At 43.9% G+C, this 13,577-nt stretch overlaps 1 protein-coding gene across 4 annotated transcripts in view; it reads right to left on the minus strand.

Moving 5' to 3' along the window:
• Nucleotides 1–13,577, minus strand: part of tmc3 (transmembrane channel like 3) — a 101,177-nt gene that overhangs the window by 23,618 nt on the left and 63,982 nt on the right. For 3 of the 4 annotated variants that reach the window (XM_088991761.1, XM_088991759.1, XM_088991762.1), the window contains 4 exons: nt 11,256–11,323; nt 10,910–11,038; nt 2,375–2,485; nt 27–152 (listed from right to left, as the gene is read on the minus strand). In XM_088991761.1, coding sequence (XP_088847887.1) covers nt 27–152; nt 2,375–2,485; nt 10,910–11,038; nt 11,256–11,323 — 434 coding nt within the window. The remainder of the gene's footprint in view (nt 1–26; nt 153–2,374; nt 2,486–10,909; nt 11,039–11,255; nt 11,324–13,577) is intronic. The other variant, XM_088991760.1, reaches the window with a different exon arrangement.

The raw sequence follows: 13,577 nt of genomic DNA on the forward strand, positions 1-13,577 counted from the left end.
GTGTGTGTGTGTGTGTTTGCTCTTACAACAGAAGCAGGAGTGCTGGTAACACGACAACAGGGCTGGTGATGTAACTCATCACTTTACTGAACCACAGGGGAAAGTCACTGGCCACTGTTTCTGATATAATGTCATAGATTTTCTCTTGGCCGCTGCAACATACAGGTTTACAATTGTAATATCACCCAATATAGAGTATTGTGACCCTAAAACCTGTGCTGTAATAATACACACAATACAGTATTGTGTCCTGGATGATGTGGTATTCACTATCTGAAATTAATTCGAGTGAATACTGATGAAATTGTGAAAAACATATGTGCCAACACCATAAAAAGAAAATTAACATATCAAAGTGAAGCTTTGTTGAAGAGTTGGAAAAACAGTTCTCGACAAAAACATCCAGCTCACGACTCTGCATCCGTGTGGAATGGCCTGAAAGCAAGCATAAACTATAGGACACCATCCTCCCAAGCAGTGACCGATAAGGGTATGGCTGATGTTTTAAACGTGTTTTTTGGCAGATTTGAAAAGGACACCCCTCATATATGCTCATCTCGACCAGAAACTACTGTATCCACGCCCCCACACCCATTCTCTGCCCTACAGATCCACAAAAAAGACGTGAGACGGCTCTTCAAGCAGCAGAAATTCAAAATATATCTGCAAGGTCGTACAAAAAGTCTCCCTCCTGCCAGAAAGTCTGCGCTGACCATCTGACTCCGGTCTTCACACAAATCTTCAACCGAACCCTGGAGATGTTAGTTTCAGTGATGACTTTGGCAATTGTGAAAATGAACATAGCAAAGAGAAGCTTTGGCGCCAGCGTGGAATGGCCTAGAAACAATCACAAACCTCGACAGCACATTGACATACGCAAGGATTCTGTTTGTGGATTTCAGCTCTGCATTCAACAACACATCCCAAAACTCCTCACCCCAAACCTCTCCAACTCTATGTGTCTCCTACTATTTGCCAGAGGATCTTCTGCTTCCTGAGGGGGCAGACACAATAAATGAGGCTGGCTAATTATCGCGCACCACCAGCACTGGAGCCCCAGAGGGATGTGTAATCTCTCCACTGCTCCTCTCCCTCTACATGAATGACAAACTCCTAAACACCACAGTTATTGGTCTCATCAAAGATGGCAATGAGTCTGATGACCGACAACAAGTGGAGCAGCTGGAGGTCTGGTGCAGATTGACACAACCTAGAGCTAACACGCTCAAGACGGTCGGGATGATCATGGACTTCAAGAAACACCCTTCACCACAGCTGCCCCTCACACTACCCAACTGCCTTGTGTCACCCGTCAAGACCTCCAAGTTACTGGAAATCTCAGTCTTCCGGGATATGAAGTTGGAGGTCAACACCAAATTAATCCTGAAAAAGGACCACCTGAGGATGTTTTTCTTGAGGCTGCTGAAGAAGCATCACCTGCCAAAGGAGGTGCTAAGACAGTTTTACATGGCAATCATTGAATCGATCCTGTCTTCTTCCATCACTGTTTGTTTGGAGCGGCCACAAAATCAAACTTCAATGGACAGAATGAAAAAAAAATCATTGACACCAGGCCTAACTAGTCTTGAGGAGCTGTACACCACAAGAACCAAGACAAGTGCAGGGAAAATCCTACTACTATCCCCCGCACTCTACCCACCACCTTTTCCAGCTAGTCCCCTCAGGCATAAGCTACCGCTCCATGGGCACCAAATTCAGCAGACACCCAAAAGCTCTTTATCCCTCTGACATTAACTCCCTAAATAGTAACCCAAATCTACTTGTATAGTGGGTCTTAGCCATTTTGCACAACTATGTGGAACAGCACTACTGTCAAAATCATTGTAAATCTAGCACAAACAGGCACAATAAAATGCTCAAGGACATCTGCTTTGTTGCGCACTTGTTGAGCTACAAATACAGATACTGGTCACTTTAAAATGGTTCATTGATTGTCTGCACCAACTGTACACCTCTTTTTGTATTGTATTGCATTGTACCACTGATCACTTCAGCTGTGTTTGATACTTTGCACATTGTCACTTCCATTATATTTCGGAATGTTCTTCCATACTTATTTTTCACATCGTTGTTATGATGATACTAGCAGTGTGTACTACCAGAGACAAATTCCTTGTGTGTTCTACATACTTGGCCAATAAAGATGATTCTGATTCTAATATAGGGTATCGATCTATTTACTGCAAAGGTAAAAATACGATTTGGCTAATATGGCCAACTGGTTTAAAAGACTGCCTGTCACAGCACGTATCCCATTTGACTCTGATATCCCTGTTTTGACACTATCTTTATGGGTTAAATGCAGCAGCAACATTTCTTGATTTAAATTGTCAATAAAGAGGGTTCTTCTTACCTAAATGGTCCACAGTGCTGCGATGGTCGGTACCTTACAATGGCAAATATGGTTGGCAGCATACACAGAAAGAGCATAAAAAGCAGCATAGCCAAGTAGAAATTATTTGATCTATGATAAATGGAGAGAAGCAGATTGATTAGACTTCGGGAATCAAATCAATATAAAAACAAGTCTTAATTCAAGCTGTGAGGGCCCTCGCAACCTGGGCCTCGTTGTGGTACTTTGCATATCATTGTGTTGGGGTACTGGCACAAGGGACAATAACTCCTTAAAATATCAATATTTATTTAGCCTTACTGTCAGCAGCAATAGTGTAATTGGGTTCAAAGTTTCACCAGTGTTGTGCAGGTTAAGACCATCAAAAATGTTTTTCTTTGCAAACATGCGTCCTTATGGCAACAGTGTGTGACGAAATAAAACACTTTGAATGACTGCATCTGAAATATCTTTTGATGAAATACACAAAGTTTGAAGACGATCAGACACATTTTCTAATAAAATTGTGTTAAATATGACCTTAAAGGACAACCGACGTCTCCGGACAAGTTGTGTTCATAATTTGTAAAATGGCTTCAAATGACTTCTACTGAGCGTATTTTACAAAGATTCCACTGCATATATTAAATATTAGCATATTTGACAATAAAGCTGACTTTGACTTGACTTTGATATAGCTATATATTTACGTTTTAAGACTCACGCAGAATATTCAGAAAGTCTTGTTTTTGAGTTGGTGACGAGTCCGTACGTGACGTCACTAAAGGACCGCCCCTGACCGTAACAAAGATGCATTGCAGCGGTCCTTCCATCACGTCAATGTATTTTGCTGTACTTGTTTGTTCTGGGGACCTCGTGTTGCACCCAAAAGCCGCCAGAAGGCCAGAAGAGGGCGTTCAAGCTCCATATAAGGAATTTATCGGCCAGTGGAAACAGAGCTGGCCACAGGAGGTCGCCATTTTGCCCCCAATGTTGCCTCAAAATGGCACAAATAAATTCTTTAATCGATTGCAAACACGTATGCTTTCCTCTTCAGAACTATTTGAATCATATTCATAACTGGATGTGTAACAAGAAAGCATATTCTCCGAATCTGAAGCCATTGTTTTGATTCACTAGAAATGCAATACGTCTTGGCGTGACGTCACGAACGGGGGGCGGGACTTTCTGAAAATGTCCAATTCGCAGCTCAATTTTTTTGTAGATTTTGGACACATTTTTATTGGTGTTTTGCATTTGACTAAAAATATCATACTGCGTGTTTTGGGTATTTTAGATGCTATAAAACGTTTTTCTGATGTCAGTTGAAAAACAAAAAAGTGACGTTGGTTGTCCTTTAATAAACGGCCCAAACAGCACCACATTCCAAAGTAAAATCAAAATGGTAGACTCCCATTTTCAAACTTTCGACCAGGTGTGATTTGTGAATTCTTATTAATTCGTATATTTATTATTATTATTATTATTATTATCTTTATTGTTATTGTTAGGGCAATTCGCTATATGAACACATTTCTAACATCTTTTCTATTTCCTTCCACATCGTTTTATTTTCTGTCACATTCTGACCGCCTTCAGAAGACGTCACATCCTGTCCGTCTTTATAAAAGCTCTCCCAACACGTCCAGACTCTCTCTTCCCTCTTGGCTTCTTCTGCCTGCCCCTCGGGGTGGGCAGTTACATTTTATGCCGTCCCAAAGATATAAGAATATATATATGTATATAAAAGAGTCTTTACTTTTGATTTCTCCTTCATTAATAATGACCGAACATTTGGTGCTGAAACCCGGGAGTCTCAACTACTGTAAGTAGTCCGCTTTCCAAGGTTGCCTGAAGGTAACACGTGGAGCCTGGGGAATGCTTGCAGATGACATCTTCAAGCTAGCGGCAGTTGTTGCTGTTAATCAGGTAAAAAAACGTTGTTGCAGCGAATCAGGTAAAACACGACAACACTCAGCAACTTGGTGGTATATGTTGCGGGATTTTTATTCATCTCATGGTAGGTTCTACTGACCATAGACCGAGTTTTGAATTCGGCAATCCATGGTTGGCGGCTGGGCTGTGTCCAAGTGGGGATGTTGCTCTGGCTCGATCCAGCGAATGTGGATTCCCACGGAGTCGAGTGCTTGTTAGACTCGACCGTGACGACGACGAGTGTGCTCTGTCGGCCCGAGAGGGGTTTACCCCCTCTGGTTGTTTTATGGGTTGTGTTTTAAATGTGTGAGCGTATTCCAACCTGTGTTGTTTGTTGTTGGGGACAGTTGAAGTCAGAAGAAAATTTGAAAAAAGCAAAAAAAATGAGCAAAAAAAACAACGAAGAAAAATGGGGGTGGGTTCTTTGAAGAGCATTGAAAATGGGTCACACAAACAGTGAAATCCGTGGTGAGATTGATCTGTGTGATAAATGCTCGGAAAATGCACCATGAGGGGACTAGGAGAGAAAGAAAGCCACACACAAAGGCCAACAGAAACCTGTGAGGTGACCGCCCCCCCATGCTGTGTGTTACACAAGGCAGCCGCAGCCATTCGGCGCCGGTAAACCCCGCCGGGCCGGGTCAGAAAATTGAGTTAACTTTGCGGGCCCACTATCTTGCCATTAGGTCCCCAAATGGCGCTCGCAACTCTGCATAATAATATCCAGTGAAACAATTGCAAGGTTTCAGGAGACGATGGTTTGAAAGGGGAATAAAAGTCCCCTCGTGGTGCATTTTCTGAGCATTTATCACACACATCAATCTCACCACGGATTTCACCTGTGTGGCTGCCTCTACAGCAACTCCTACCTCTAAAATCGCTTTCTGTTCTACAATTTTATTTATTTATTTTTCCGATCGTGTTTTGTGTATTTTTGTTCCCGAAAACTATGGGTAGGAGATGGGCATCTTCACTTCTGCTCATCTCTGTTATTTTTTATTTTTTCGCCACTCCTGTGAACGGGGAAACCACTAGCATGCGGGATCCCATTGTTTACAGTCGAGACCAGCTGCTAGCATGGCAAGCTAATAGCGGGCTAGTGACCATCACACCAGACATCCACGACGAGCTGAGGAAGAGAAAACGGGGATGTCGGGCCGGGAACTATTGCCGCCCGTCATTATAGGAAATGTAAGATCACTACCGAACAAAATCGACAAGCTAGCGGCGCTAACACACCAGGCGGAGGCCAGCTCCCTACTTGTCACGGAGACATGGCTATCGACAATCATTCCGGACACACACACTGAGTTGGAGGGGTTCCAACTCTTAAAGGGGACATGAATGCAAGGAGTGGTAAGCAGAAAGGAGAGGGAATTTCTGTGTTTGTGAGCGACAAGTAGTGCAATCCTGGACACATCGTGATCAAACAGAAACTCACACTCGCGACATTGAGCTGCTAGCCATACGCTATCTATCACGGGAATTGTCACATGTCATAGCTCTGACAGTTACATTCCCCCAACGGCAAATGGCGGCACAGCGTCTGAGGCCCTCATGACAGGCTGCATACCCAGTCCCAACGCCAACGTTCATCATCTCTGGGGACTTCAACCAAGTCTCCCTGCAATCCTCCCTTCCAACATTCACACAGTATGGAACCTGTGCTACCAGACACATGTACATAACATCTTGACCTTGTTTTATTCTAATACTAAGGATGCGTACAGACCCTACCCCCTACCCCTCTTGGAAGAGCGGGCCACAATAGGGTGTATCTCCAGCCTGTGAAAAACTCCTGGCGCACATTCACCCAGCTGTGAGCCGCACAGTCAGAAGATGGTCCGCAGAGGCTGAAGAGGCTCTGCGGGACTACTTTGATTCAACCAGGTGGGAGCTCTTCTCTGAGATTCATGGGGAGGACATTGATTCACTCACCAACACCATCAAGGATTACACAAACTTTTGTGAGAGAAACACCGTACCTACCAGGACTGTGCTTTGTTTTTCCAACAACAAACTGTGGATTAATCATATTATTTGGATTGGATTGGATTGGATTGGATTGGATTTGTCTTTATTAGTCTCACAGTGGAGAAATTTCATAGTTGCAAAGTTATTATTAAAGTTATTAAGTTGTTATTAAAGTTATTATAGTTGTTATTCAGTTTTATTAATTCGTTTGACTTCAAGACGGCGCCATGAGAGTGGCTGCCTTTCCTGCAGCTCATGTATTTTGTTTTTCTACTTTCATTCATTTCATCACTTTGCTGCTGTGAAATGTAAATTTCTCCACTGTGATATGAAAAAAGTCAAATCCAATCCAATCCAATCCCGACATCATGGCCCTTCTGAAGGAAAAGAAAATGGCTTTTATGTCAGGAAACAGAGAGGAGCTGAAGGCCATGCAGATCAAACTGAGGAGAAAGCTCATAGTGGGGAAAATGGCTAACAGGAAGAAAATGCAGGATCAGCTGCAAGCCAGCAATGTCCCACCTCACCTGTAGCTGCACCTTCACCCACTCTCACTGTGGACTTCCCCTCCCTACCCCCTCTGTCGTCCAGCTTCCAGAAACAAACAACTGCCGTCTCAACTGACATCACACCCTCAGCCGCCACTCTGCCTCCTGGTGCCTGCCTGTCTGACACAACCATGCAGGTGAGGCACCAACTGAGGAGGATGAAAGTGAGAAAGGCACCAGGTCTGGACAACATCGGTTCCTGCCTCCTCCGACCAGCTGGGTGCCATTATCCAGCACATTGTCAAGGGCAGAGTTCCACAGCTGTGGAAAATGTCATACCTGGTCCCGGTGCCCAAGATCGCCCACCTGAGGGAGCTGAACAGCTACAGACCGATGGCGCTGACGTCTCAACTGATGAAGACGCTGGAGAGACTCATCCTCGCCCACTTGCGACCGCAGGCGAGCTCATCACTGGACTCGCTTCACTTTGCCTACCAGCCCAGCATCTACGTGGAGGATGCCATCATCTAGCTCCTCCACTCGGTGCTGCTGCACCTGGAGAATGCTGGGAGCACGGTGAGAATCTTGTTCTTCGATTTTTCCAGTGCACTACTGGGGGACAAGCTGCGGCATGCCGAAGTGGAACCCACCACCTCACATTTTGTCTTACAGATTACCTCACAAACCGGCCACAGTACGCGAGGGCAAATAACTGTGAGTCGGACAGGCTTCTCTGCAACACAGGAGCGCCACAGGGGACAGTCCTGGCTCCTTTCCTATTCACTCTCTACACCTTGGACTTCTACTACAAGACTCCAACCTGCCACCTTCAGAAGTTATCTGATGACTGCTATTGTATGCCTCATTACAGAGGAATTTGATCGGGAGTACAGTGGACTGACCAAGGACTTCATGGACGGGTGCTAGCAGAATCAACTCTAGATCAATCCTGGGTAAACCAAAGAGTTGGTTGTGGATTTCTACAGGAAACAGTTCTCACATGACCGTTGAATATCTAGGGAACTGACATGGAGAGGCTGACGTCCTAGTAGTAGTAGTTAACGGCTTTCTCTCTTCTACTGTTATGTTGGACGGCGGTGGTTTGGCACTACTGAGAAGGGCTGATATTTTAATGCGTAGATCATCTGCCTCTGCATACAAAAATGTGTTATTTCCAGTGGTGGGCCGTCAGAGCCAGCAAGGCCTTCTCTGCTGGCCTAACATAATCAGACATCATTATCATAATTATAATAAAAGTCAATTTCATTAAAAAAGTATTTTTTTCTAAATATATATCGTTATTCTACATACTGTTTTCTTGATGTTATATTATATCTATTTGGTTATGTTTGTTGGGGTAATTCGCCATACAAACATCTCTAAACATCGCTCCGTAATCTTTGTTTACATTTTGAACTTCCTCATACGTCATATCCTGCCTTCCTTTACATGGTGTCGCATTTTCATTACGTCGCATCCTGTAGCGTCATATACTATGCGCCGTATAAATACTCCTGCAGCCCGTTCGTCTCTCTCTCTCACTCCATGCTCCCTCCACGGCCGACACCGCGATGTCCCGCGCTCTATAAATATATAATATATTATGGTATTACCTGTGTCCGGGCAAGGGAAACTCGTTTCCATTTATGTTCATTGTCATACGGGATCTTCTGAGCCATGCATTGTCTGGTCCCTCACCTAGGACACGTTTGCCATGGGTCACCCTGCCAGGGGCATAAATCCCCAGACAACTTGGCTCCTAGGATCATCGGGACACACAAACCTCTCCTCCATGCTCAGGTGACAGCTCATAGAGGGGCTAACTATTGAATCATTTTTCAAAAAAAATCATAGCATCAATATAACAGGTACTGTATTTACCGGACAATAAGGTGCACCCAAAAGACTTTATCTTCTTTCAAAGATGACTCTGCGCCTTATAAGCCGGTGCGGCTTCAAAATAGTATTGAAACAAAACAGGTCTCGCAACTACAGTCAGCACCCACCGACTCCATTTCCCCCTGTCGATTGTGCGGTCACTGCTGCAGTATATAAAACTGTGTTTAATTTCAATAATCTCATTAATTTACTTTGCGATGTATCATTTTTCTCGATTTAGCCATCATTTTTCTGTTTTGTGAACATTGATTTGAAATGGAAATCTTGCCGTTTTTTTTTCTTAGTTTTTGTATTTAGTGTCTCAAGCAAAACATTTTGGGAGTGAACGAAGTTGTCAGAAAGCTGATTTGTGGTTGATTAATAAAGTTTGATTGACTTAAATAAGACTAGAAAATATACCTTTATTAGTTCCACAATAGGGACCCCGAGCAACAACCTCCAGCAGCAAAAGGGGATGGGAAGAAATGCATGCATTTTTCTGCATGCAATACTGCATGCACAAAAATAAATGTCTCGGAAAAGAACAGTACAGACTGTGTAGTGTAAAATATAAAATGTAGATGTAAGTATATATGGAACTGCAAATACTATACTGCATAAGTTGTCTGTCCTATTTACATTTAGTATGGATGCCCAGTCAGCAAAGGCATGTGGCCCAGATCCGGCATGAATCCCACACTGCTGGCTTTGGATCGGCATGTGCATGTGGACCGAACATGGCCCAGAAGCAGCAAATAAGGCATGGCTTAACTCTGGCAAGTGGGCCGGTTATGGCATGATGTGGGCCGGAAGTCAATTTACAACTCAGGCTATTGTGAACAGCCAGGATTGAACCACCCTTTAATTCAGTTTGACATTTTTCTTCTTCACACAGCCTTATTTTACATCGTGGACCTATGCAAAATTCTATTTGAGACACGCACAAACACACACTAATACACGTGCACACGCAAACACACACAGATGCGCGCACACACACTCACACACGCATGCGCGCACACACAAACACAGGGGCGTGCACACGCACACAATAAATTTTGTGCACACTTTTTAGTGTGTGCACAAATTAAACGTGATAGAGTAAGATTTGTCAACGGACATCTGCGAAAGAAGGTACATGTCGAAGTTCAGGGGTTCGGAATGTTGGAATGTCAAGAATGGTCGAAAGATGAGAGATGGACTTCGTTTGAATTCAATATTGTATGATATCTTCCTGTCTCGTCTCATAACCCCAAATTCATTCGAACACACTCTTTTTCAGCTCCCTGTAAACACTTCCTGCTTTCCATCAACCAATCAAACGCTATCACATAAACATATTAAAGCAATTATGAACTGAATATAATTTGGATAATCTTAACATAAAAGAATATAATGCTCAAAAATAAAAATATAATTATTTTAACAAAAGCTAACACAAGTATTTAATTATCGTGTTTTTCCCACTCGTACGTCCTTTAATATACAACATTCAAGTGTTGCTAGACTCCGACACAGTGGTTGGTGATGCACCGCGAACGTTACCTACCACCTGCCAATTAAGAAGAAGAAGAGGAAGACGGTGGGAGGGGGAGAACGAAGGAGTTACTCCCGAGTAGTGATGGGAATTCTGGCTCCTTTCAGAGAGCCGTTATTTTGGCTCTGCTCACTAAAACAATCCGCCTCTTTTAGCTCCCAAATGGCATCTCAGTTTTTTTTTTTTTTTTTGCTTAAATTAACTACCCAAAATCATGTAAAATTATATGAAAGACAAATTACCCATGTAAAAAAAATACAGAATATTATATGGAAAAAAATGCAAACATGTCATTCATTGAAGGTGTGCCTTATAATGCAGTGCGCCCTGTATATGGAAAAAGTTTGAAAATACACTATTCCTTGGGGTGCGCCTTATAGTCTGGTGCCTTTTATGGTCCAGAAAATACGGTAATTGTTAAAATGAGCTTTTTCCACATTTTTAGGTAGTGCTGTGACGCAGGATTTTTTTTCAATGAAATAAATGTGCCTTGGATCAAAAAAAGTTGTAAAAAACTGCTGTATACGATGATATAAAGGGTCAAATGTGGCCCCGCCACATCACTCTAAGCGGCCCGGGAAAGCAAATAAAAAATGAAAATCCCCATGATGTTTGACAAAACAATCATCAACAAAGCATTCAACATTTCTCCATTTAAAAGTAGACTGTCAATGTGGACCTTTCAAAACAATTGCCTGCGTAGCTCATTAAAATGTGTCCGTTTTAGTAAATGTAAAGCCTGACCTGGATGCTTTGAAGACCTGCTGATGGGGAACATTACAGGTGAGGACAGCCCAGCTCCGAAGATACATGAGACCAATCAGCTTCAACACATTAAAGGCAGGAAGACAAGGGGAGAAAAAAGCACCCATCCTGTGAGGGGGAAAAATATTCACACAACTCCTTGGTGACATCGCTAAAAGACATCCATTATGTTCATTGCTGCAAACTGACAGTTCTGAAATTAGATGATGGCCTTTGGTTGTCGAGAAAGAGGGTTACGGATTCATAGCAGCACCGGATGGATTGTTAACTTTGAAAAAGAATGTCAGACAAGCTACCTGAAGATTTTCCAAAGATTTCGACTTACCAGATCATCCCTTGGTTATAAATCAAATGCAGGACATTCTCTGCTATTTTGAATTCCCCATATTCAGGCTGAAAACACACAAATAAATAATAGCATGGCTTTAAACAAACGTTTCCCTGTCAATTTCCCTGTAAGTTGAGTTCAGAAATTATTTGATCAAAAGGGCAATGTTGTGATCGATTTGGGTAATTTTACCATTATATATCAAGAAAAGAACTAACCACTTTTTACACAAATGCATTCTATTTCTCAGCATAATAATAATGTGAAATACTTTATGCAGTTTCCATTCCATAGTAAATAGGCAGGGATATGCTATAGGTATGGAATTGTTCTTAAAGAGATATTTCTCGGAGCTTTATGAGTTTAAAAATGCATATATATTGCAGGAAAAAAAAATACGAACAGAATGTCATCTTTGTACACAGAATCGCACCAAAACACATTTTAAAATGTTCATCGACGTCATAAACAAATGTAACATCTTTGCTGAAGGGACTGTTAAATTATTATTATTATTATTATTATTATTATTATTATTATTATTCAAAGTCAGCTTTATTTTCAAACGTGCTAATATGCATGACATACAGCACAAATGAAATTAATGTCCTCTCGGACCCAGCGTGCAAGACATGCAAGGCACTTATAACGTGGCTAAAAGACATACAATTGACAACAGACAATACTTATAATTTCTATATGTAAAGTGAGGTAGTGTCGTCTGGAAAGTGAGGCAGTGACGTATGTAAAGTGAGGTAGTGACATATGTAAAGTGAGGAAGTGACGTACATAAAGTGACGTAATGTCGTAATTGCAAAAACAAACAACAAGAAAGGGTTGAAGTGAGGTCTTGCAAAAAAAAAAATGAGAAAGAACAAAAAAATAGAGTTCAGGATGATCGTACAGCATGTAGCGTGTACTCAGAGTTTGGTGAGTGTGGCAGTGGGAAGGGGCAGGCTGGGCAGGGCTGGGAGGGAGTTGAGTCTCCGGACTGCCTGGTGGCAGAAACTGTCTTTGAGCCTGCTGGTCTTGGCTCGGAGACTCTGCAGTCTCCTACCCGATGGCAGCAGGCTGAAGAGGCTGTGGGAGGTGTGTGTGGGATCGCGATCCTGATAGCTCTGCGGGTGAGGCGGGTGTTGTAGATGTCCTGAAGGGGGGGGAGAGAGACACCGATGATCTTCTCAGCTGTCCTCACGATGCGCTGCAGAGTGTTACGGCAGGACACGGTGCAGGCGCCGTACCACACGGTGATAGAGCTGGTCAGAATGCTCTCGATGGTACCGCGGTAGAAGGAGGTCATGATGGGGGTCGGGGCTCCAACTCTTTTAAGCTTGCGGAGGAAGTACATGCGCTGGTGGGATCTCTTGGTGATTGATGCCGTGTTGTGGCTCCAGGACAGGTCTTCGGATATGTGCACTCCCAGGAACTTGGTGCTGCTCACTCTCTCCACTGCAGCACCGTCTATGGTTAGTGGAGCATGCTGGGGGCGCACTCTCCTGAAGTCCACAACAATCTCCTTCGTCTTCTCCACATTCAGACGGAGATTGTTGTCCTTGTACCACGTGGCCAGGCGGCTGACCTCGTCCCTGTAGGCTGTCTCCTCGTCGTTGTTGATGAGGCCCACCACAGTCGTGTCATACGCAAACTTTATGAAGAGGTAGGATCTGGGTGATGATGGTGAGCAGTCGTGCGTGAGCAGAGTGAAGAGGAGGGGGCTCAGCACACACCCCTGGGGGGCCCCTGTGTTCAGCGTGATGGTGCTGGAAGTGTTGTCGCCAACTCTGACTGCCTGTGGTCTCCCCGTCAGGAAGTCCAGCAGCCAGTTGCACAGGGAGGTGCTGATCCCCAGTTTGCTGAGTTTATCGGTGAGCTGTTGGGGGATGATTGTGTTGAATGCTGAGCTGAAGTCGATGAACAGCATTCTGACGTAGGAGTCTCTGGTCTCCAGGTGGGTGAGCGCTGTGTCGAGCGGTTGGGCCGATATGCAAACTGGAAGGGGTCATGGCTGGGGGGGAGGGCAGCCTTGATGTGGTTCATAACTAGCCGCTCGAAGCACTTCATGAGGATGGGAGTGAGTGCGACCGGGCGGTAGTCATTGTGGCAGGTGGGGGACGACTTTTTCGGGACCGGGATAATGGTGGTGGCTTTGAGGCAAGTGGGCACAACAGCCTGGCTCAGAGATGTGTTGAAGATGTCCGTGAAGACATCTGTGAGCTCCACAGCGCAGTCTCTCAGAACACGGCCAGGAATGCCGTCGGGACCCAGGGTTTTTCGTGGGTTGGTCCCTCTGAGGGATTGCCTCACGCTGTCCTGGGACAG

This window comes from Hippocampus bargibanti, linkage group LG03 (genome assembly GCF_051943395.1).
Source record: "Hippocampus bargibanti isolate YZ-2025 linkage group LG03, ASM5194339v1, whole genome shotgun sequence".
NCBI lineage: Eukaryota > Metazoa > Chordata > Actinopteri > Syngnathiformes > Syngnathidae > Hippocampus > Hippocampus bargibanti.